Genomic DNA, 21,458 nt, shown 5'->3' with positions numbered 1-21,458 from the left:
TGGCCAACTTGCCACAAGCGGCGAGTATAGTGGAGTGATACGCTGGCCGCTGTGGTCTGGAGTCCTCCTCGACCAAATATCTGCTTTAACAAAGAGAGCCAAAAAAGCTCTCGTGAAGAGGGCATGAGCTGCCGCGGAAGTTACAAGGGTTCCGGATTTGGGACTCCTCCTAGATTTTGTAAGGGGTTGGCTCTTCAACCTAGTCCCCACTCTCTTTGTAAATAGGCGTGAATAAAAGTTCTACACCACTACCGCTGCTTTCGCCAGCACCCCAAAGTAGTAAGTGCTCTGTAGAAGTCTTGCCCGAGAGTCTCAACGCCTTCTTGTATGCTGTTCTGCTTATCATCCGGAAATAGTTCATGGTGAACTTAGCGCGAGGCAACTAGAAGCAAATAAAAGAGCAAGAAATGACAAGAGTGCATTTGTTAATGTCAGACTTCGTCATCCGAAGGTACGGAGCCACATACATGATTTGCTGAATATAAATACTTGAACCAACCGAGGAGCGCCTTTCAACACCACTGGATTTTTTTTAGCGGTAATATGGGGGATTATGCGCATTAATTGTTTGTATACTGTATGCAGATAGCTACGCTGGTACCCTTCTTGTTTAGTAGTAACCGGAGGATAAGCAATGTCTTCATATCAGGGATCGCAGTATTTCGTAACGCAATTTCAGCAGGGAGTACATCTATTGTGCGCATGATAAACAGCTCCGGTCCTTTTGGAAAGCAGCGCAGGCCGCCGTCGTTCGCAGTATTTCATGACATTCGATGCAGCCTATTGGAGCACCTATTCCCTCTGCCCCAGGTGAACCCAGGTAACTCATATAGTGACGTCGTTGCTTAGAGGGCGTACCAAATTGTTTCTAGGCTATCAAGTGGTTCTGGAAAAGCATAAAAGTAATGTTGAAGAGCAGAGGAGAGAGGTCTGCTCCTTGCCACAGACTGCTACAGCCCATACAGAATGCTAGGGCACTCATATCACCAATGTTTATATCGGCTTGTCTGCCTTGTGAAAAATATTTAATGTATTCAAAACACTATGTCCAGATTGCATCTTCCACAAGATATCCAGAATCTTAGGAGTGCTTCAAATAATCAAAAGCATCCCTGGGATCCAAATCTAAGTGGCTCTAATGTAGCGTTTGCTGGCCAAGCAAATGACTTCCATCTTGAGTTACATCCGCCCGTGTCGTGTGGAAAGCCAAATATGGTGGGGGGTATGCAATTGTATTCTTCCAAGCACGCCGGAAGGCTTTAATGTACTGCTTTCTCTATTATCTTTCCAGCACAGGAAATGAGTGATACCAGACTGAGGTTAATAATATTTGTCTATTTCCTTGTTCAGGGATAAAGTTGTCTGGCGATTTCTACGCCAGGGGCATTCTTCCAGCTCTTTCGCACTCATTGATAGATTCAGTGAGATAGTCGCATGGATAGCAGAGCCGCCTGTATTTCTTCTACCTCGAAGTCTCTATTGAGTTCCGGATTGTTTCCTTCACAATGCAACACAGGCTCGCACACAAAATAACGGCTTGATGGGCTAGTTGGTGTTGCATAATATTCAGAAATGTGGGGCGTATGTTGTGTCTCTTCTCTTGTGTTTGTGTTTGTTGCGCCACATTTCTGAATATTATACAGGCTCGCCACCTTTGGTCATACAGTTGTGAGGGCTGCAATCAGTCGATCATCGTACTAGCATAGCCACAGAGTGCTTTCTTGATGTTCCGCTGCTCTACTCTCGGTGTCGTTTTGGGTTTGAGCCCACATCGCAGGAGACTCCACATCGACTTAACGCTAAGCCAAACTACCAGAGAGTCGCGCTGTGTAGCTGGTAACACCGGTGTGCAGTCGTCGTCAGCGCATTTAAAAGGAGACGGCACCAGTTCCACCCCCATTTAATATTACACTGGCATACCTCAAGGTTCAATTCCGTGTTCCCTTTCTTTTACACAGATAATGTTAAATACCTAATTACCACAAAATTTGGCGTCCACGTTGTTAGCGAAAAACCAAGGACGTGACTTGGGCAGGCGGTAGTTGCCACCGCGCGGCGTCCGTCAGCTACGTCGGTTGCTAGGCGACGGCTCAAGGTCATTCTGTGCCTCCGCGGAGCACCGCCACGGCGAAATCGCAAGTTCGTGGCCAATGTAGCTTTCGCTACAAAAATATTCTTGCATATTGCAGATGCTTTGCAAAGCCCACATCTGGTAAAAACTGCTCTGAGGCCAGCTGTGTCTGACATCTCATAATTTTATACGACATGACAATGATTGCTTTTTGCATGAGTAGATGATTCCTTGACATCTTACATCATGCACGTTTTCTCTGCAGCTTGGGTGCGTACCATGACGGATCGAAACGAGGAGTAAATTCAACCAGCCAAATTGATCCAGCCGATTGCCCGGCCGGAAACAAAAATATTATGGCGCCTTCCTTGGGAGTAGGGAAAAGGCACGACTTCTCCTACTGCAGCACCACTCAAATAGCGGAGTTCATTTTGTAAGTGTTTTGTGAGCAATGAGAGCCGGAAACAAAAGCTGCCAGAGTTGCTATGCTCTACTGGTAGTTTTGCGTTCATTAATCTCCTCCTTCTCCCCTACCTGCCCTAAACTGACAAAATATTGCGGTTTTACCTAGATATCCGCTTTAAATATGAAAAAAAAAAAAAACAGTTGCATATTTATTTTTATGATAGAAATCAGGAAAAAGTTATATTGCCATAAATGAAATTAAAGCGTTATTAAAGATCTTTTGTTCCTGATAATAATTTAATATCATGCATTTTAACACTGCCTTAACTTTCTTCCCTTATTTTATGAAGCCACTTTTCTATAAGCGCATAGTACTCTTCTGATATTTTAAAGGTTTAGCTTGATTTTTTACGAACGAGATAAATTCTGCAAAACTAGATAATAACAAAGGCTTGAATGATTTTTTTAAGTAACTATAGCAGACTACCAGTAGATTATACTGGCATTTTCGTAATCAAAGTAAGGCGCCAGAAATTAAAGACTTTGGACGAGACGGCGAGTACGCGCTTGTAGGCCTATGTATTTTTCTTGCACCTTATACATTGATCAATCAAGCGGCTTAACTAGTCCGGAAGATAACTTCATGCAATACAGACGCAGTTTGTCCTTTATGGCGCAGGAGACATTTAAATAAATCCCGCAACGACACCACGCGTAGGAATGTAATTTTGGCAGTGTAGACTGTGACGGCAACTTACCATCAAAAGCGTATTTTTCGCGTTCGATGTTTAAAGCCACAATGACGATCAAAAATTTAGATAAACTTTACTCACCTTTTATTTGAAGGACTTCAATTTTGCAATATAATGTCGTATCCTGAAATAAAAAATAAATTAGCAGATGTTTTGTTAATGTTGCTTCAATGATCATTTCTTTATTACACTATATGGCCTGAATAATGTCCAACTTGCTGTACAATCCATCTGAAGAGATCAAACCAGTGCATCTGTGACGACTTTTGTACAAAAAGTAATATTTTTAAATAATTTGAAGCACTTCTTAAACTTCAATTGAGAAATATTATCCTTGAACGCTATTTTGCTGCCCATCGTCTTTTCGAAACGAAGCCAATGTAAAAATTGCGTTTATTTTTCTTTTTACTTTGCCCGTAATACAACCTAAATAGTTTGTTATTTACTTATAGGGAATAGCTAATCATTTGAATACATAATAAACAATGCCTGCACATGAGCCATAAAAACAAATTCGAACAGCTCGCTGCCTATAGCGCCAATTATTCGCATCTGTTTTTATCGCAATGGTACACGGAGTTCCAAGCATCACTGCCCAGCTGTATTTCATCGTCAACAGGTGCTGAAAAGAATATGCAGAGAGACAACTGATTTCCCGTAAGCACTTTACTGAAGCTGTGGATACGCGAAGAGATATCGTATATAAGGAGGCAGGAATACTAGTATACAAATTGTTTCTAAAGAGAAATGTGATGTGCCATGGGATTTCCCTAGTAAACCGTTGTTCCAAAAGATTAGCGTTTGTTGTACAATTTCAGGTTAACACATGCATATATCATTGAATCGAAAACGAATAATTTTGATATCCGTTCAATGGCTAATCTTAAAGAAAATTTAACGCGTTTGGTACTTCAGTTGGTACTTCAATACCAAACAGGGAGTACGGAATGCTGGTATGTAACGCACTTTCGTACTAATTGCGGTATCGAAGTATTACCTAATACACAAATCTCGGAATATATCGATTTCTTACTTGTTTCGCTGTCTAGTCTGTACAATTATTTTCGGCATTAATGTTGATGCACATTTTTGTTCAGTTGTGACAGTCGGTCATTAAATTTGTTGCTGTATTCACTATTCAAAGCTGTGGTGAATTATAGATATTTTGCATTTAATTTGAGCGCAAAATCGCACCTGTTGCGGCCTATTTTGTGATATTATGTATGCGGCTTTGTAAATTAACAAGTTTTGAGTGTGCGGTTTTAATTTCTTTTGGGTTTTGTGTTTTGTTTTCTCTTTCTCCTTTTTTTCCTGTTTTTTACCAATGTTTTCTTGGCGCTCTCATCCCGAGTGCAGCTGCTGCCAATAAACGGGAATTAGAACTTGTGAAGCTGCTTTTGCAGTTTTTTTGCCCCTAAACCTGCCCCTTCTGTAATGCTCATGGTAAGCGGGGAATAAAGTAATTTACCTTACATGCATGCAGCTGCTGTGAATAAAAAGGTGATTATTAATTTTAGTTAATTTTTGAAATTGCGATGAAAATACACACACAGATAGCGTCCGCCGGGCAGCATAACCAATACATAAAACTACTACTGCGTGCACCTCTTAGTATTTAAAACAGAATCTTCTACGCGGCTTCGAAGGGTTCGTAGAAAATGTTCTTATGTGGTAGACATGCTTTCATGCTTTTCCGCTCTCTCGTTTCTTTCATATTAGGAGTCAGGCAGGACACTGCCTGACCACCATATCTGTCAAAAAGTCGACTGCGAAATTGACATTTCCTGCTATTGAGAGCATCCGGACTTCTCTGGACGATTTCTGCAAACGCCACCACGATGATACTGCTGTAGTATACAAGCATGTAAGTGAAGCGGAAGATTTTATTCATTTGTCAAACTGGGAGATAATGAGAAAACAAAAATGATTTATGAGCCAAAGTTGCCTTGTTGATTTCTTAATTTTGACCTCATTGATTTCTCTAGAAGTTTTGGTTTTATTTACTTGTGCTCTGCCATGGAGGGCAAATTGTTGCGAAAAGAGCAGAAAGGTGCAGAACATTTTTTAATTGTGACTTTTGTTTTTTGGTGGAAGGATCATTGCGACACTAGGTTTAGCAAAATACAAGAGAGAGAAAGAGAGAGGCCATTTACTTTCTTCCTTTGAGTGAAGGTTATTCAGATCAGTGGGATGTTTCTCCTTGGCCACGTAAGGTCAAGATTTATTGACTCTCGGCAACCTCCAAAGCCCACGCCAACGTTACTAGTAACGTTGGCCCAGAAAACGGCCTTCAGAGCTGGACACCACAACTTTTAATTTCAAAGTGTTGTTTAGGGGGAGTTCCGCACTAAGCTTTAGCCTGATACAGCCTATAAGTATTTGTGCAAAGTTCGACCGGGTTGCCACCTTCAATGCCTGGGACGCTAACGCGAAGTTGCGCCATGTATTAATTGTTCCTTGATGACTCGGGGAGAACCTGGTATGTCAACCATGAATTTCATCTGCAAATATGGGACATGCATTCCAAACAGACTTTTTGCAGGCCGTCATTAGCACATTCCGCATAGAAAATGCCGATCTTCTGCAGAAGCGCATCCAGCACCCAAATGAAAGTGTGATGGCGTACGCGGAGGAGATGAAGCTTCTGTTTCACCGCGCAGATTGAAACATGTCAGAAGAGCGGAAAGTGCGGTTACTGATGAAGGTTGTGAAGGAACAGCTCTTCGCCGGCCTGGTGCGCAGTCCGCCAGCGACCATGGATGCTTTCGTAGAGGAATCGACTTCCCTCGAGAGAACGCTTGACATGCGAGCCCGGCACTACGAGTGCAGAACTGTGTCGATGCTCTCTACCTGTACCGAGGGAGCCATCGTATCATAAGGAGATTCACTGAGCGAGACTCTTAGAGGCATTGCGCATGGAGGCGGGCGAAACTTTTGCTTACACCGGTAAAGCCGCACGTTGCGTCGGTTACCGATGTTGTTTGAGAAGTGAAACAAGCGGTACGTCGCCGCTTCTCGCAACCTCTCCACAGCCACAAAAAATTAGACGCTGCCGCCGCCAGCCGTTTTTTACCGCCTCCGACACCACGTTACGAAGCCCCTGTGCCAGCCGCTCCACGAATGCCACCTTCCCCGTAGACCATCGTCCAGCGATCAGGCGTCCCGAACTGATGTCTGGTGAACCGCGGACTACCGGCTGCAGTGCTAGCATTGTGGCGAAGCTGATATATGTCTGGTGTCGCTGCCCGTACGAAGCGATTGGTCATCGCAGGTTTTCCCTCGGTGCTCCCTATCCGCATGCCGAAGAGCGCCCAATGGAGATTGCCGATTACCTTTCTCACCCGGACTCGGTCAATGTCGCCGATTACCTTCGCACCGTCGCTATGATTCACCCTTGCCACGGGAGCAGTCTCGAAGTCGGAGAAATTTAATAGGCGCAGCATCCTCTGGACGTATGGCTGCTCGACGACAAAAACTACAGGACCTCCAACGACGTAAGCCATTTGCCAACGCCGAAGAACACAGAGACGACAACGGTTACCAAGCCGCACAAATTTACGACAAGCCGACAATCCGACGAACTTATTCGTAGTCCGATTGTCTCTATACGACACCACACTCCTTCGACGCACCGCACTCGAGAGCAGACACTTCGACAATGCCGCCGCGAAGCGCCACCGCCAGCCGATTCAGAGTTTTCATTTGACGGCATCACCGTAACCACTTTGGTGGATACTGGGGCTGATTATTCTATACTCAATAGAACATTTGCCCCGGCACTCAAAAAATGTGCGACGGGTTTGGACGGTCCACAGATACGTACCGCTGGATGACATTTGATTACACCCAGAGGAACGTGCACAGCGCAGGTCACTGTACAAGGGAGAACATACCTGCAACGTTTCTTGTACTAGCTGATTGCCCAAGAGACGTTATGCTGGATATAGACTTCCTGACGTAAAGGACGCCGGCATCGACCTGCAATACCATTCGTTCAGCTTTTGACAGCGAATATCCTCGAAGCTAGCTGCATTCTGTTGGCGCCACTCCACATTGTCGATGAGCACGTGGCTGTTACTTCCCGCTTCAGTAAAAAATGTGACCGGTGGTGCGCACACCATCTGGGAAGCCGAAGGTGCCGTAGAGAGTAAATAACCTTTGCTCTTGACCGCGGCATTGAAATTGCTCGGGCTGGTGACTCTCTCGAAGATCGCAAAATCGAATTCTCACCAATTTCAGCAATTAACATCGATATCTAAAAAGAGAACAACTGTAGCTTATTCGGGTCCATCGCTGAAACTACATACACGCAAGGTTTAACTCGTGATTATTGGAGCGAACAGGAGGTGGTCCTCACCGACGTCAAGTACGACATCAACCCGGCATTGCCGCAGAAGGAGCAAGACGTCCTGACGAACCTCCTTGATCGCAATAAAACCGCATTTGTGTCGCTGCCGCGCGTCGGCCGAACACACCTTGTAAAACATCGTATTATTACGGACGATACTCCAACAGTAATCCAATCGGGTTTAATCTAAAGAACGTGCTGTCATTACCAGCCAAGTTGAGAAAATGCTTAATCACGACGTTATTCGGCCTTCTCAGGGCGCTTAGGCGGCACCTTGCCGTAATGATGAAATATGTGGACGTCATGTACCGCAGAAATGACACTGTCGTCATCGTTTAGATGGTGGCGAAATGCGAGGCGCCCGTTTATGTGCGATGTCAGTGCACGTAAAAGAATTCCTAGGTAGTTGAAATTATCCTCAACCTTCCACTGCGGCGTCTCTCATAACCTGAGGCTCTTCGGGACGTTAAACCCCATTAGCCGCATTGACTTGTACGTTTTGAGCTACCGAGTGGCTCCCGAAGTCTCCCATTTCCTAGACTGGCGCGAAAATTGTCTTGACTCAATGGGACTAAATGAGTATCAAGTAGTGATGCCAGCCTAAAATATTTCAAGCGATTTCTTTTCCGCAGGCCGGAAAATATGGACCTGAGAACTGCTTCATTACCTGCGAAGTTTTTGGGCCAAATAAAAAATTACTTATAAACGATGCACCTGATGGCACGCCTTGTAACAAAACCTACAAACGTATGGTATGTGACGTCCAATATATTTGATTTCTCATAAATATAGATGCATCTCTTCGAAGGTGTGGTTAGAACCCCCTCTTTCCTTCTTGTAGGTATGCTTGAACGGGGAGTGCACGCGCACTAAGCTGAAACCGGTGTACACTATCGGTGATGGTGTTAAAACTTCGGTAGAAAAAATACAATGAAGTTTACGGGTGAGTATGTTCGACAAAGTATGTATGTAAGCATCGCATACGATCACATTGATCACATTACTTCTTGCGTTTTTCATCACATGGCTTTAATTTAATAGTAAAAAAGGTGTTTGCTTTCTTTTCAAAAGCAAAAGTATTTCTTGTTTCATGATTGATATGTGTACACGAGCTGTCACCCCGGCGTGTCCTAACGAGAAGAAATTAAAAAAATAAGTGAATCGTGTTTCTCCACAACTAGGACTCACATCCTGGAACAAATAGCCCCCCCCCCCCCCCTCAACCCCAAAAAACAACAACAACAACAAAACAACCAAACAAACAAACGAAAGGGAGTGTCAGATGACTTCCCCAGAACCAGTCCACAATCCTTTTTTGGCGTAGAAAGCCGGAGGGTGTTGAGGGAAAGTACAACAGCAAGATCAAGTAAAAAAGAAGATAAATTATAAGAATAATAGCAATCAAAATGAGAGAGTAAAAGTAAATCAATAATCTAAACAAAAATAAAAATGATTATAACGAAAAAACTCATGGAAACAATTAAAGTACGTAAACGAAGTAAGTAATCTAAAAATACATTTGAAGACGTCGGAAACACAACTAAACTTAGAACGAGCTCCAAATGAGACTAGGCATACCACTCGCAATGCTCTCGCATTTGCGGACGTAGGAAGACGAGTGCTCCACCGTAAATTATTCTTCTACCAGATTTTTCTACCTTGTCTTCCCCAATGTTCCTAGCCTCGATCGCTGCTATTTTGTGAATATCAAGGTAGTATCTGCGTAGAACTAATGTGCAGTGAAAATGTTCAGCGGAAATATTCACCATATCAAAAGGCGGCCATATTTGTTGTCCAGTATTTCTGCCCCTATAGTTCCAAATATCTATTACCAGGCAAGCGTGCACATACGGCTCTTGTCTTGCGCGAAGTGCGTAGATAAAGCTTGTTCGTTCGAAAAGTCATCACCATATACCGTAGTTCCGGCTGAGAAATGCGATGGGGGATTGGTGGTTGATACCAAAGCCTTAATTGATTCATTAATTTGGGAAAATAAAAATATTCTTCAAAGATGTGCAAGCATTACAGAAATAAAAACAATACAATAAATATAAAAACAGAATGCAGAGTCATTTCATCGTAGTCCGCCGTGACAAAAAGTAAATGAAGCAAACGAACGCACGCTGCCGCGTCTGTTTGTAAGGCGAAGGATAAGCGCCCTCCTAATTTTTTTCGCATTTTATGGCGTCATTGCTTAGTTATGCATGATGCTTAGACATTCTAGCCAAATGGTTTCGGCTCATATTTATTCTGTATAGAGATTTTTCCGAAAAACCGGGAAAGATTCGTCATCGCACTGTGTTATTTTTTTGCAGGTTTATGCACGTGTCTTCCACGCACTGCTTGGCTGACGTGGTACTAGGTAGTATATGAATAATCATCCTTTAAGAATTCGAACCTAGGGCACAGTATAAAGCGGAATCGGAGGCATTCAAGAATGTAGTTAAACGAAGTTATAAACCTTTATAAACGGATAATGGTATCGAACGAGAAATTGTGCTGGCAGAATGAGTTTATACCGCAATAGACGCGCGAGATGAGCCGGATGTAATCTAGGCGCACTTCAACTAGATATACGTGTTTAAATGCCTCAAACGCAGCAGTATTTTTTGGGCTCTGGACCGAATTGTTCTCGAATTGTTCTAGGATTCACTGGCCGCGTCTATTGGCTCCGTTCCTCTGCATTTCGCCACAGACAAGCGGGACCCTGAGAGAAGCAGCGCTCTTAGCGCTGTGAGGTGATATTGCAAACACTGGTGCATTTCGGCGACACTGACACACTGTTCCATGTCCCGTTATTTTAGGTTAAGTGAAAAACGGCACTGGCAGCAACTGCTGGCATTTCGGAATTAATAAGGCCATTTGTCACAACAACCAGGCCAGTGTAACAAAGCTTCAAAACCTCCAATGGCGTTTTGCTGCACTAGCGTAACTGGTTTACCGTAAAAAAATGGTCTTACTATTACCAGGAGTGTAGCGGAAGCCCTTGGTAAGATGCGCCTTCAGGATTACACCGTGCTAAGTGGGCGAGTTGCGAGCATCCGACGAGAAAACAGAACGGTCAGTGCTCGTCTCTTGTCAATTAAGGTGTTACATGCTTTTAGCATGAAAGCACTAGTCCTGACGGTCAGCGCCTATCAAAATCGTATAACGCTTGTTCTATAACTCGATCTGATCGGCTAAGCTATTTCACGAGGTCACAAACACGTTCACGCCTTCCTCGGGTAATCAAACTAAGTCGGGTATAGCTTCTACAACTCTCGAGTCTCCATAACGAATCTTTCAAGTTCATCATCATCATCATCATCATCATCATCATCATCATCATCATCATCATCATCATCATCATCATCATCATCATCATCATCATCAGCATCATCATCAGCCTGATTATACCCACCTCAGGGCGAAGGCCTCTCCCATATTTCTCCACTTAACCCGGTTCTGTGCTAGCTGCATCCACTTGACCCCTGCGAACTTCTTAATCTCATCCGCCCACCTAACTTTCTGCCGCCCCCTGCTACGCTTTCCTTCCCTTGGAATCCAGTTTGTTACCCTCAGCGACCATCGGTTATCCTCTCTTCGCACTACATGTCCTGCCCATGTCCATTTCTTCTTCTTAATTTCCACTAGAATGTCGGCAACGAGTTATTTCTCTGACCCACTCTGCATGCTTCCTATCTCTTAATGTTACCCCTACCATTTTTCGTTCCATAGCCCTCTGGGTTGTCCTCAACTTAAGTAGAACTCTCTTGGTTAGCTTCCACGTTTCAGCCCCTTAGGTGAGTACAGGCAAGATGCAACTGTTGTATACTTTTGTAGTGTTTGTATCACGATAAGCAACCGGCCAACTCACAGCCACGTGCCGGTATTTGGGCACCGCCCCCTTGCTTGTCTGTATCTCGATATAAGCACATGCGTGTTGGTTTGCACGGGCAGTCGTCGACCAGCGGGACGCGCGGCCTGACGGCCGGATGACAATAAACCCGAGTTCTTGTTGCACCTCGGCTACAGTGTCGTTTCCCCTCGCAAGACACGACAACTTTTTGGCGACGAGGATGGGGTTCTGAAGCAGAACGATGACCGATTCCACGGGGACCGTGAAGACGGATATTCAGCCAAGCGTACAAGAAGGACAACGACGGAGCGACTCGGAAACAGCCAGGATGGTCACGATTGGGCAAGTGGAATCTTTCGATGAATCTCAGTCGGATTGGGAAACTTACGAAGAAAGGATTAATGCATTCCTTAGAGTGAATAAGATTCCAGACGAGAACAAAGTAGATACCTTCCTGAGTATCGTGGGTCCGAAGACGTACAAGTTATTGAAGAGTTTGACTGCCCCGAACGCTCCTGCTAGTCAGTCTTTGTCAGAACTGCAGAAAGCAGTACGAGAGCATCTGTCACCCAAGCCATCGGTTATTGCGGAAAGAGCAAGTTTTCACCGAAGAACGCAACAACAAACGGAGAGCATCGCGCAGTTCGTGGCAGGCCTCAAGCAATCTGCAGAAACATGCAACTTTGGAGCTAACTTAGAAGAAACTCTGAGAGACAGATTTGTATGTGGTATTGCTAGCGCTGGCATCCAGAAGAGGCTTTTTGTTGAGGATGCATCTCTGACTTTCAAAAAGGCGGTTGAGATAGCCTTATCAGTTGAGGCTGCTTCCAAGAACGTCACAGAATGCCGATCTAGCAGTGCAACCCAGGAAGACCTTCAGAAGTTTTCTGCAGAAGAGTCCCTTGCACGGAACGGTTCACCATGCAGTCGATGTGGCTTGCGTCATCGCAACCGGGCTTGCCGGTTCCGAACAGCGACTTGCTTTAAATGCCACCAAGTAGAACATATTCAAAAAGTCTGCCGCTCCCAGCTTGAATCTGATTCGTACCCTTCGAAACCGAGCGGGCAAGGCGCACGAAAAGGAAACTTCCGGAGGCAAAGCTTCGGCGTGTTCGAGACCGAGGAAGACATCGAGCCACTGTTGCAAACAACGCTCGAGAAACCACGTCAAGAGCCGATACGCTTTATGCTGTGTATTCAGGGAATACCGCTTGACATGGAGCTGGACACTGGAGCAGCAGTGTCAGTGATGCCGTACAGTTTATTTCGCTCACGCTTCCCACAGATGAAGTTACGCCCGGCATCGGTGTTGCTTCGTACGTACACAGGGGAGTGCGTGCGCCCGAAAGGAGTGGCAACAGTAAACGTGAAGCATCAGCACCAGTCTCTCCAGCTACCTCTGCACATTCTCTGCCAGGAGGGTCCTGCTCTCATAGGATGAGACTGGTTATATCAGCTCAGGCTCAATTGGAGTAGCGTTAATCACTTGGGTGCGCAAGACTACCGGGACTTGAAACAAGTCTTAAACCGACATCCGCAGTTGTTCAACGATGAACTCGGCGAAATTCAAGGTGAGCAAGCTCAACTTTCCCTGAAGCCAGAACAGCATCCAAAGTTTTGTAAAGCTAGAAGCATTCCGTTCGCACTGAAAGAAGCGGTGGAGAAAGAACTGGAAAAACTAGTTAGTCTGGGCGTGATCGAGCCCATTTCGAACAGTGCTTTCGCCTCACCAATTGTACCTGTGGTAAAAAAAGATGGCAGCGTACGCATCTGCGGAGATAATAAGGCCTCTTTGAACCCTTGCTTAAACATTGACAGCTACCCCTTGCCCAAGATCGAAGAAATCTTGGCCACACTTTCCGGAGGGCAGATGTTCTCGAAGATTGACCTTAGTAGAGCGTATCAGCAAGTGGTAATGGACAAGGTTTCGCGCGAGTACCTCACCCTCAACACGCACAAAGGACTGTATGCAGTAAATCGCTTAGCCTTCGGGGTGGCGTGCGCGCCTGCGATTTTTCAAAAGATAATGGAGAACATGTTAAAAGGATTGAAAGGTGTGATATGCTACCTAGATGATATTCTCGTCACGGGCCGGAACGAAAAGGAGCACCTACTGAACCTGGATCCGTTACTGAACAGGTTGCACGAAAGAGGAGTGCGGATTAAGGCAGAGAAGTGTGCATTTTTGAAACCAGAATTGCAGTTTCTGGGTCACGTGGTCAGTAAACAAGGAATTGCAGCATCACCAGAGAAGGTAAAGGCAGTATTAGAAGCCCCCGTCCCAGCCGATAAGAAACAGCTGAGAACGTTTACGGGCATGGTGACATACTACGGAAAATTTTTGCCAGAGTTACCAACAGTCATCTTCCCACTGAATCAGCTTATGTGCAAGAATGTGCCGTGGGTCTGGAGTGAACAATGCGACATAGCATTCAAAAAGATAAAAAGGCTGCTAATAAAAGCGCCGGTGCTGGCACATTACGATCCGGAAGCTCAGCATCAGGTAGTGTGCGATGCCTCATCTTATGGGCTGGGTGCAGTCTTATCGAAAGTGGAACAAGATGGTTCCAGGCGGCCGATCGTGTTTGCATCACGCACATTATCGCCGAGTGAACGGAACTACAGCCAGTTAGAGCGAGAAGCGCTCGCCTTAGTCTTCGGAATTAAGAAGTTCCATTACTATATTTACGGTAGAGAGTTCAGCTTGGTAACTGATCACAAGCCTTTACAGACGATATTCGGTCACAAAACAGGAATACCAAGCATTGCCGCGGCTCGTTTGCAGAGGTGGGCAATTACGCTGTCGGCCTACCGTTACGATATAGTATATCGTTCAGGAGAAAGCAACGTAGAGGCAGACTGTCTGTCGCGTCTACCGCTGCCCGGGAGTGGCGAGAAGGAAGAGGACGACGAAGTAACCGCCTGCTGCGCACTTCGGTGGGGACTTTCCCGATAACAAGCTCGGACATTGCGCGGGAAACATCGCGTGACCATACCTTACGGCAGGTTCTTCACGCGGTAACGGGTCAATGGCCTGAGCGAGTGGCTGATGAGATGAAACCATTCGTTTCAAAAAGACTGGAGTTGTCGGTTAACAAAGGATGTTTATTTTGGGGAATGCGCATTGTGGTTCCCCCTTATTTACAGAAGACAATCCTGGACGAGCTGCACGAGGGGCATCCTGGAGTAGTGCGAATGAAGGAAGTTGCCCGGAGCTACGTCTGGTGGCCAGGAATTGACGCCGACTTGGAGAACACCGTGAAAACGTGTGCGGCCTGCCAGCAGCAACGAGCGCTGCCTACCCAAGCTCCCCTTCATCCGTGGGCTTGGCCTACGAGGCCATGGGCCCGACTCCACTTGGATTTTGCTGGCCCGTTTCTTCAGCGCAACTTTTTGGTGGCAGTAGACGCTCATTCAAAGTGGCCGGAGGTTTTCCTGATGCCGTCGACCTCGGCAGAAGCTACCATCGGTAAGCTGCGTGACCTCTTCAGCCGTTTTGGATTGCCCGAGGTCATCGTGTCAGACAACGGGCCGCAGTTTTGCAGCGAATAATTTCAGTTATTCCTCAAGATGAACGGAATAAAACATGTACGGTCCGCGCCATATCACCCGTCAAGTAACGGTCTGGCTGAAAGATTTGTACGAACAGTTAAAGAAGCCCTGCGAAAGGACAACAGAGCCCGGCCCATTGAAGAGCGACTAGCCAGTTTCCTTCTACCGTACCGGAATAGACCTCACGCAACCACCCAGCAATCTCCGGCTTCGCTTTTGATCGGGCGACCTCTCAGAACTCGACTCGATTTACTTAAGCCTAGTACTCGTTCAGTGGTCGAGCAAAAGCAATTTCGACAAACTGGCAGTCGAAGAGAATTTCCGAGAAGTTTTTTCGTTGGGGACAAAGTGTTTGTGAGGAACTCTAGAGTAGGTCCAAGATGGTTAGAGGCAACGGTGACGTCACGCTCGGGGCCAGTGTCTTATGTGCTACAGGTGACAACACCACGTGTGGTCATGGAGTGGAAGAGGCATCAAGACCACATACGCACAAGGCAGGCAGACCCGGAGGCAACGTCTGCAGACCACGGTTGTGGCGCCCATGGTGAGGACTCCTGGCAGCCGTGGCAACCATCTGGGTCATCGACGGGCACTGATGAACAAAGTGCTATGCAGCCGCCGAAACAAGCAGCGGGCACAGTTGAGGAAGATCCAGGGGCGTTTGCCGCAGGAGGCGGAGTATCGACGGAAGCCCTCGGTTCCGAAGACATCGATCACGACTCGGGGTCTTCTCCTGGCGACAGGGGCTACGAAGCCTCAACACGACATCGGTATCCGACAAGGGAAAGACGTCCGCCGGATCGGTACACATCAGTGCAGTGATTGTGTCAACCAACTTTTGGAACTAGAGTTTGAACCGTTCACCTGTTTCTCTTATTTCTGTATAAAAACTAACCGTTTGTTATAAATGTCAACCATGTGTAATGAGAGCATGCATCGTCTAGGGAAGGGGGAATGTAGTGTTTGTATCACCATAAGCAACCGGCCAACTCACAGCCACGTGCCGGTATTTGGGCACCGCCCCCTTGCTTGTCTGTATCTCGATATACGCACATGCGTGTTGGTTTGCACGGGCAGTCGTCGACCAGCGGGACGCGCGGCCTGACGGCCGGATGACAATAAACCCGAGTTCTTGTTGCACCTCGGCTACAGTGTCGTTTCCCCTCGCAAGACACGACAACTTTCCTCTTGAGCGATACCGGTAAGCTGCTAGTCATAATCTGCGAGTGCTTGCCAAATGCGCTCCATCCCAATCTTATTCTTCTTGTTATTTCCTTTTCATCGTCTGGATCTGCGGTTACTACCTGTACTAAGTAGACATATTCGCCTACTACTTCCAGTATTTCGCTACCTAATATAAACTGCTGTTCCTTCCCGAGGATGTTGAACATTACCTTAGTCTTCTGCATATTGATTTTCAGGCCTACCTTTCTACTTTTTCTGTCTAGGTCATCAATCATTATTTGCAATTCATCCCCCGAGTTGCTTAGCAAAGCAATGTCATCAGCAAATCGCAGATTACTGAGGTATTCTCCATCTACCCTTATCCCAAACTGCTCCCATTCCAAGTCTCTGAATACTTCCTCTAAACAAGCTGTGAATAGTACTGGGGAGATTGTGTCTCCTTGCCTAACACCTTTCTTTATGGGAATTTTGTTACTTTCTTTATGCAGAACTATGGTCGCTGTGCAGCCACTATATATATCTTCCAGCACTTTCACGTACGGCTCGTCTACCCCCTGATTTCGCAATGCCTGCATCACCGCCGAGGTTTCAACAGAGTCAAATGCTTTTTCGTAATCAATGAATGCTATGAATGCTTTCAAGTTCTCCAGCCAACAAAGAGAGGCATGTAGCTAACCAATGGACTTACCAATGATTGACCATGAACGTTTGTAGTGCTTTCACCTAAAAAAAACAACAAAAAGAACCGTCAAAGTGGATTTGGATAAGTTGGATTCAAAGACTGGTACTCAGGTTGAATATTTGAGCGCCTGAACCGCTGAGCCACACCGGGGCGTAGTTTTGCTCGTTATAAATAGGTAAAAGTAGAATTAAACCTTCGCTGTTTGACGCCGTGGCTCGCAGATGGCGCAACAAGCAGGGTTGGTCCCGTGACCTCTACGTTCTAAGGGCATCTTTGCACCGGAGCTGATTGAAGAGACCATGGCTAATCCACCGCTAATTGACGCGATCGCTCCCAGATGGCGCCACATATAAGCTGAAGCTTGAGCGCGGCCCATAGCCCAGATATTTTGTGCAAGCCAACGCTTTCGTTCGATACTAGACCTTCAGCCAAAATTCTATGCAATTTTTTTGTGCGACCTTCATACGATTATCAGAGGCGAACAAAAATCTCGCTTTTTTCTTGCTGGTTGCCACAGAAAATTCGACAGCAGTCGCTATCGGGCCACCGAAACGGCGATTGGGACGACGACGTGCACAACACACACAGGAGTGTGTGTTGTGCACACAGGGTGGCGGCGCAACGTGTAGGCTCCGTTCCCCTGTTGCAGAGCCTCAGCCCCCTGTCGCCTCTGGCTTGCCATTTGCTTATATGACGGCTCTAACAGACCTCATGTGGCGCCAGATTTCGTATCAAAGTCGGGGTCAATTTCGTTCATCGTTCAGCTTTCATGGTGCTGTAGTACCATTTCTTCTCTTAGAATCATTCTGGTTTTAAAGTTGGGGGCCAATTTGCAATATGGATCGTAACCGAAAACATATATACACACCTACATATGCATGCTGTTTAAAATAAGTGTGGTTCCCCATCGAGAAGTGAGACAGATGCTGCGCCTTTTCCCCCCTCAAACCCCAAGCGAAGTAAAGACGCTTAAGCACTTTACTAACTCCGTGGTAGTCTTTGATAAACTGCCAAAAGCCATGCCAAACAGTGGCATCAGTTTGAGCGGAATTAAACCACGGCTACTACCTTTGGTTATCGATAAACAGCTGGCTTCTTATGGGGCTCCAGCGTCCGTTTAAGTGTCAGCTCATTTATCGCACACAATTTTACCTTATATATCTCGAACCACTATGCCTATTTCCAAGATTAAAATTTGTTTCTCCTACAATACTGAATGTCTTCGATTTAACCATGTGATATGTTCTAAAAACACAACATTAAACGTCGTTTATTAATAATAGTTACTAAACAGCTTATAGCTACGTACTATCACGAATTTAATACTCGTCATGCCGTGTAATAGACTTGAAAATAGCGCCCTTTTACATGCTTTACTGCGTATCAAAGAACAATTAAAGAAGTACGCCATATACATATAAAAAAATTTCTAATAATGAAATGTTGAGCTGTCACAGATTATATATTTTAGGCTAAGTCGGCAAGTTCATCATACGCTTCATCAAAGTGATTGAAATGTTTGAAATCGTCCCCATTTTTCGCATTGTAAAGCACCGGGCGAAGATTCCCCGTTAACAAGAAGAAAAGAACGCAGTAAGCTTGAGAAATTTAGTGTTTATTTGTATCGGTCAGATTTCCTGAAAAGAGAAACAAACAAACAAACCTTCCTTTGATCTGCTTTCAGACCTTGATGCCATGAACAATGTTCGCTCCAAACTGGACCCAATGAGCGGAACGGTAACTTTGAAGATAGTCTCATCTTGAAATTGTACATAACTCATCATCATATTTAATAAATCATGTTCACAAGTTTATTCTCATTGAACGCTATTGCGGCTTGGCTACTTTTGAAAACCACTGTGACTAAATTATGCACTAGAAAGCGCGGGAACTCTCACGTTACACAGATGAGAGTTCCATACGGCTGAAGCGAAATCTAATTTCGGTCGCACAAAAGTTAGATATACTAGGAATAAAGTGGAAGGATAGTGAAACGAAGATTGCTAAGTAAACAAGCCAATAGTGCAAGTAGCGTCATTAAGGAGGTTCGTTATATGTAAAAGCCAGATTACGATTTGAATAAGTGCATAACGTCCAAATACTTGCAAGTTAACACTGAATACCGTATGGAATGAAAAAAGAAAACAACATATTCATGAGGAATGTGGGATCGCCTGAGGAATGTGAAATGGAGGAATGTGGGATTTTAGTGATATTAAGATGCTTTAACTAATCTTTGCGGAAGGTTTTGATTTGTATATGATTGTTTTTAAGAATGTGAACATCAGTGGGGTTAGAAATCGGACGGTAAATTACGCTGCCGTAAGCAAATAAACGAATGTTAGATGAAGTGTTAGACGGAAGGTCATTGATGTAAATGAGGAAAAGCAAGGTTTCGGCACTGGTCCTTGAGGAACATCTATTGTAACCAGGCAACGAGGGGATGAATGGTTCTTAGTGTAAACAAATCTTTGTCTGTTAGTCAAAATGTTGTGTAGTAATATAATAACCAAATTAAACCAATTAAATCAAATAAAGTTTCCGCGCGAAAGTTTGTTTTTGTTATGAATATTGCAATAATATTACTTCCACCACAACTAACGTATCACACAGAAGTTATTATATAATGTGAATGCGATTTACATGACAATAGAATACTCGAGTGAGAGAACAAGCAAGAGCTTGGCAGTTAATATGAATATTCACATTCCTGCTGATCCGAAGAGAGAGTTTGTTATTCCGTTTCACACTTCGAATGCTCTTTGAGTCTGTGCTTCACTCGCACATGGACTCCCCAGCTTTCTGAGTAAATGGTGTGCTTATATAGTCTTTGCGAAAGAAAGTCTCACTTCGTTATTCAACAGACGTTGCTCCTGCCTCCCGAGGCTACGTGCGTTATAACCGTTCGCGCTGTCGGTGAGTTTTATTCAAACTCGGCGGAAGATACATTTATTTATTTTATTTTATTCAGTGATTGTGTGGGCAATACATGGTACTGCCTGTGGGGCAGGACAAAAGGAGGTAATTAGTCTCCTGGCGAGGTCCTGGCCCCACTGGGCGCAACAGCAGCGGGTACAAAGTATAGGCAATGCACATGCAACTACATACAACAATCTTCACCGTATATAACTACACATGAAACAAAAACACCGAGTTTAAAACTATCACCGCAGTACAAATACGCATTCAGACACGTGCCAATAACAAAACATAAGGAAATGTAACAACAGTTATGAAACTCTGGAACAATGTAAAGGAATAACACAATACATTTCGATTTCGCATCTACTTTAGTCATGTATTTGGTTTTCTATTGAAGTGAAAAGAGGTTTTATTCTCCGTTTGAAAGTTGGCAGACTTCTACTTATTCTTGCGATATGAAGTATGTCTGGGTAATTATTACATAGTTTCAAGAAGGACTTTTTGTTGGGCTAGTTGGTGCAGCATTTTTTAACAAAAGGACAAAGCGCTAACGACGTATTGACAAGAGAGAGGACACGGACAAGCGCTTGTCCGTGTCCTCTCTCTTGTGAATGTGTCGTTAGCGCTTTGTCCTTTTATTACATAGTTTCATGATTTGATGATCAATTGTCTATTTAGCATAATTAGTCCGAGGTTTATCTACAACAATGAAAGTCCTCCGCAGATTGTGACCAGTATCCCTACTTAGATAATGACTAGAAAATCTATTATAATTGCTCGACACTTCAGAAAATACGAACACAGATAATTTCTGCTTATATATATCGTGGAAAGGTAGGATATTATGTGTTGCCATGAACGTTACGGTGTCTAAACTTTCCTTATATAATGCTCTAATGGCCCTCCGCTGTAGGGCAAATAGTCTGTCATTATCAGTCTTAATTCCGGTACCCCATACTAAACAACAGTAATTAAAGAGAGAGTGCATTAGTGAGAAATAGAGCTGCTTTTTGAGCTTGACAGGGATAAGATTTCGAAGGCGGCTTAACATTCCAATACATCTCGCTACTTTCATTCTTACATATCCCACATGGTGGGACCATGTTAGGTTTGACTGGAAAGTAACACCTAAGAATGTATGACAATCTACAAGCTCAAGCAAAGCATCATTATAGTACAGGGTCACATTGTTGAGAATGGGCTTGTTTTTTGCAGAAAATATCATATATTTTGTTTTGCTAGTATTTATTTGAAGCTTGTTTGTATGTACCCATAAACCAAGGTCATTCAGCCATGCGTTCGACGTGGTCTCAAGTTCCTCAAGGCTGTGCCCAGAAAAAAAGACACTTGTGTCGTCAGCGTACAGCAACACCTCACCCGCAGTTGAAATGTTAATGATGTCATTTATATACAGTATGAATAACAACGGGCCGAGTATAGAGCCCTGAGGAACGCCGTATTTAATGTTTTCTTTTCCTGACGTAATGCCATGTATGGAAATAAACTGAGCCCTCGAGTGTAAATAACTCCGCATAAGACTTTGTGCTGCGCCTCTAAAACCATATGCCTCAAGCTTACTGAACAAGATATGGTGTTGTATAGAATCAAACGCCTTACGAAAGTCTAGGTAGATTCCAACTGTAAATAACTTGGCTTCGATGTTACGGATGATTTTATCTTTAATATGCAGCAGGGCCATTTCG

The 21,458-nt window shown here is 44.7% G+C and overlaps 1 protein-coding gene across 4 annotated transcripts in view; it reads left to right on the top strand.

The window, feature by feature from the left end:
- Positions 1–18,643, top strand: part of LOC146185319 (venom metalloproteinase BumaMPs1-like) — a 67,487-nt gene extending 48,844 nt beyond the window's left edge. For 3 of the 4 annotated variants that reach the window (XM_084606259.1, XM_084606260.1, XM_084606261.1), the window contains 5 exons: positions 2,337–2,504; positions 4,948–5,092; positions 8,209–8,328; positions 8,418–8,519; positions 18,518–18,637. In XM_084606259.1, the coding sequence (XP_084462385.1) occupies positions 2,337–2,504; positions 4,948–5,092; positions 8,209–8,328; positions 8,418–8,510 (526 nt within the window). In that variant the 3' untranslated portion in view covers positions 8,511–8,519; positions 18,518–18,637. Of the gene's footprint in view, positions 1–2,336; positions 2,505–4,947; positions 5,093–8,208; positions 8,329–8,417; positions 8,520–9,891; positions 9,939–18,517 lie in introns of all 4 variants that reach the window. The other variant, XR_014707986.1, reaches the window with a different exon arrangement.
- The last annotated feature ends 2,815 nt before the right edge of the window (positions 18,644–21,458 follow it).

Source organism: Amblyomma maculatum, chromosome 6 (assembly GCF_055883805.1).
Source record: "Amblyomma maculatum isolate TAMU_Amacu chromosome 6, ASM5588380v1, whole genome shotgun sequence".
NCBI classification, from domain to species: domain Eukaryota; kingdom Metazoa; phylum Arthropoda; class Arachnida; order Ixodida; family Ixodidae; genus Amblyomma; species Amblyomma maculatum.
The sequence above is the reverse complement of the archived record's forward strand: the minus strand, read 5'-3'. Positions and strand labels throughout refer to the sequence as shown.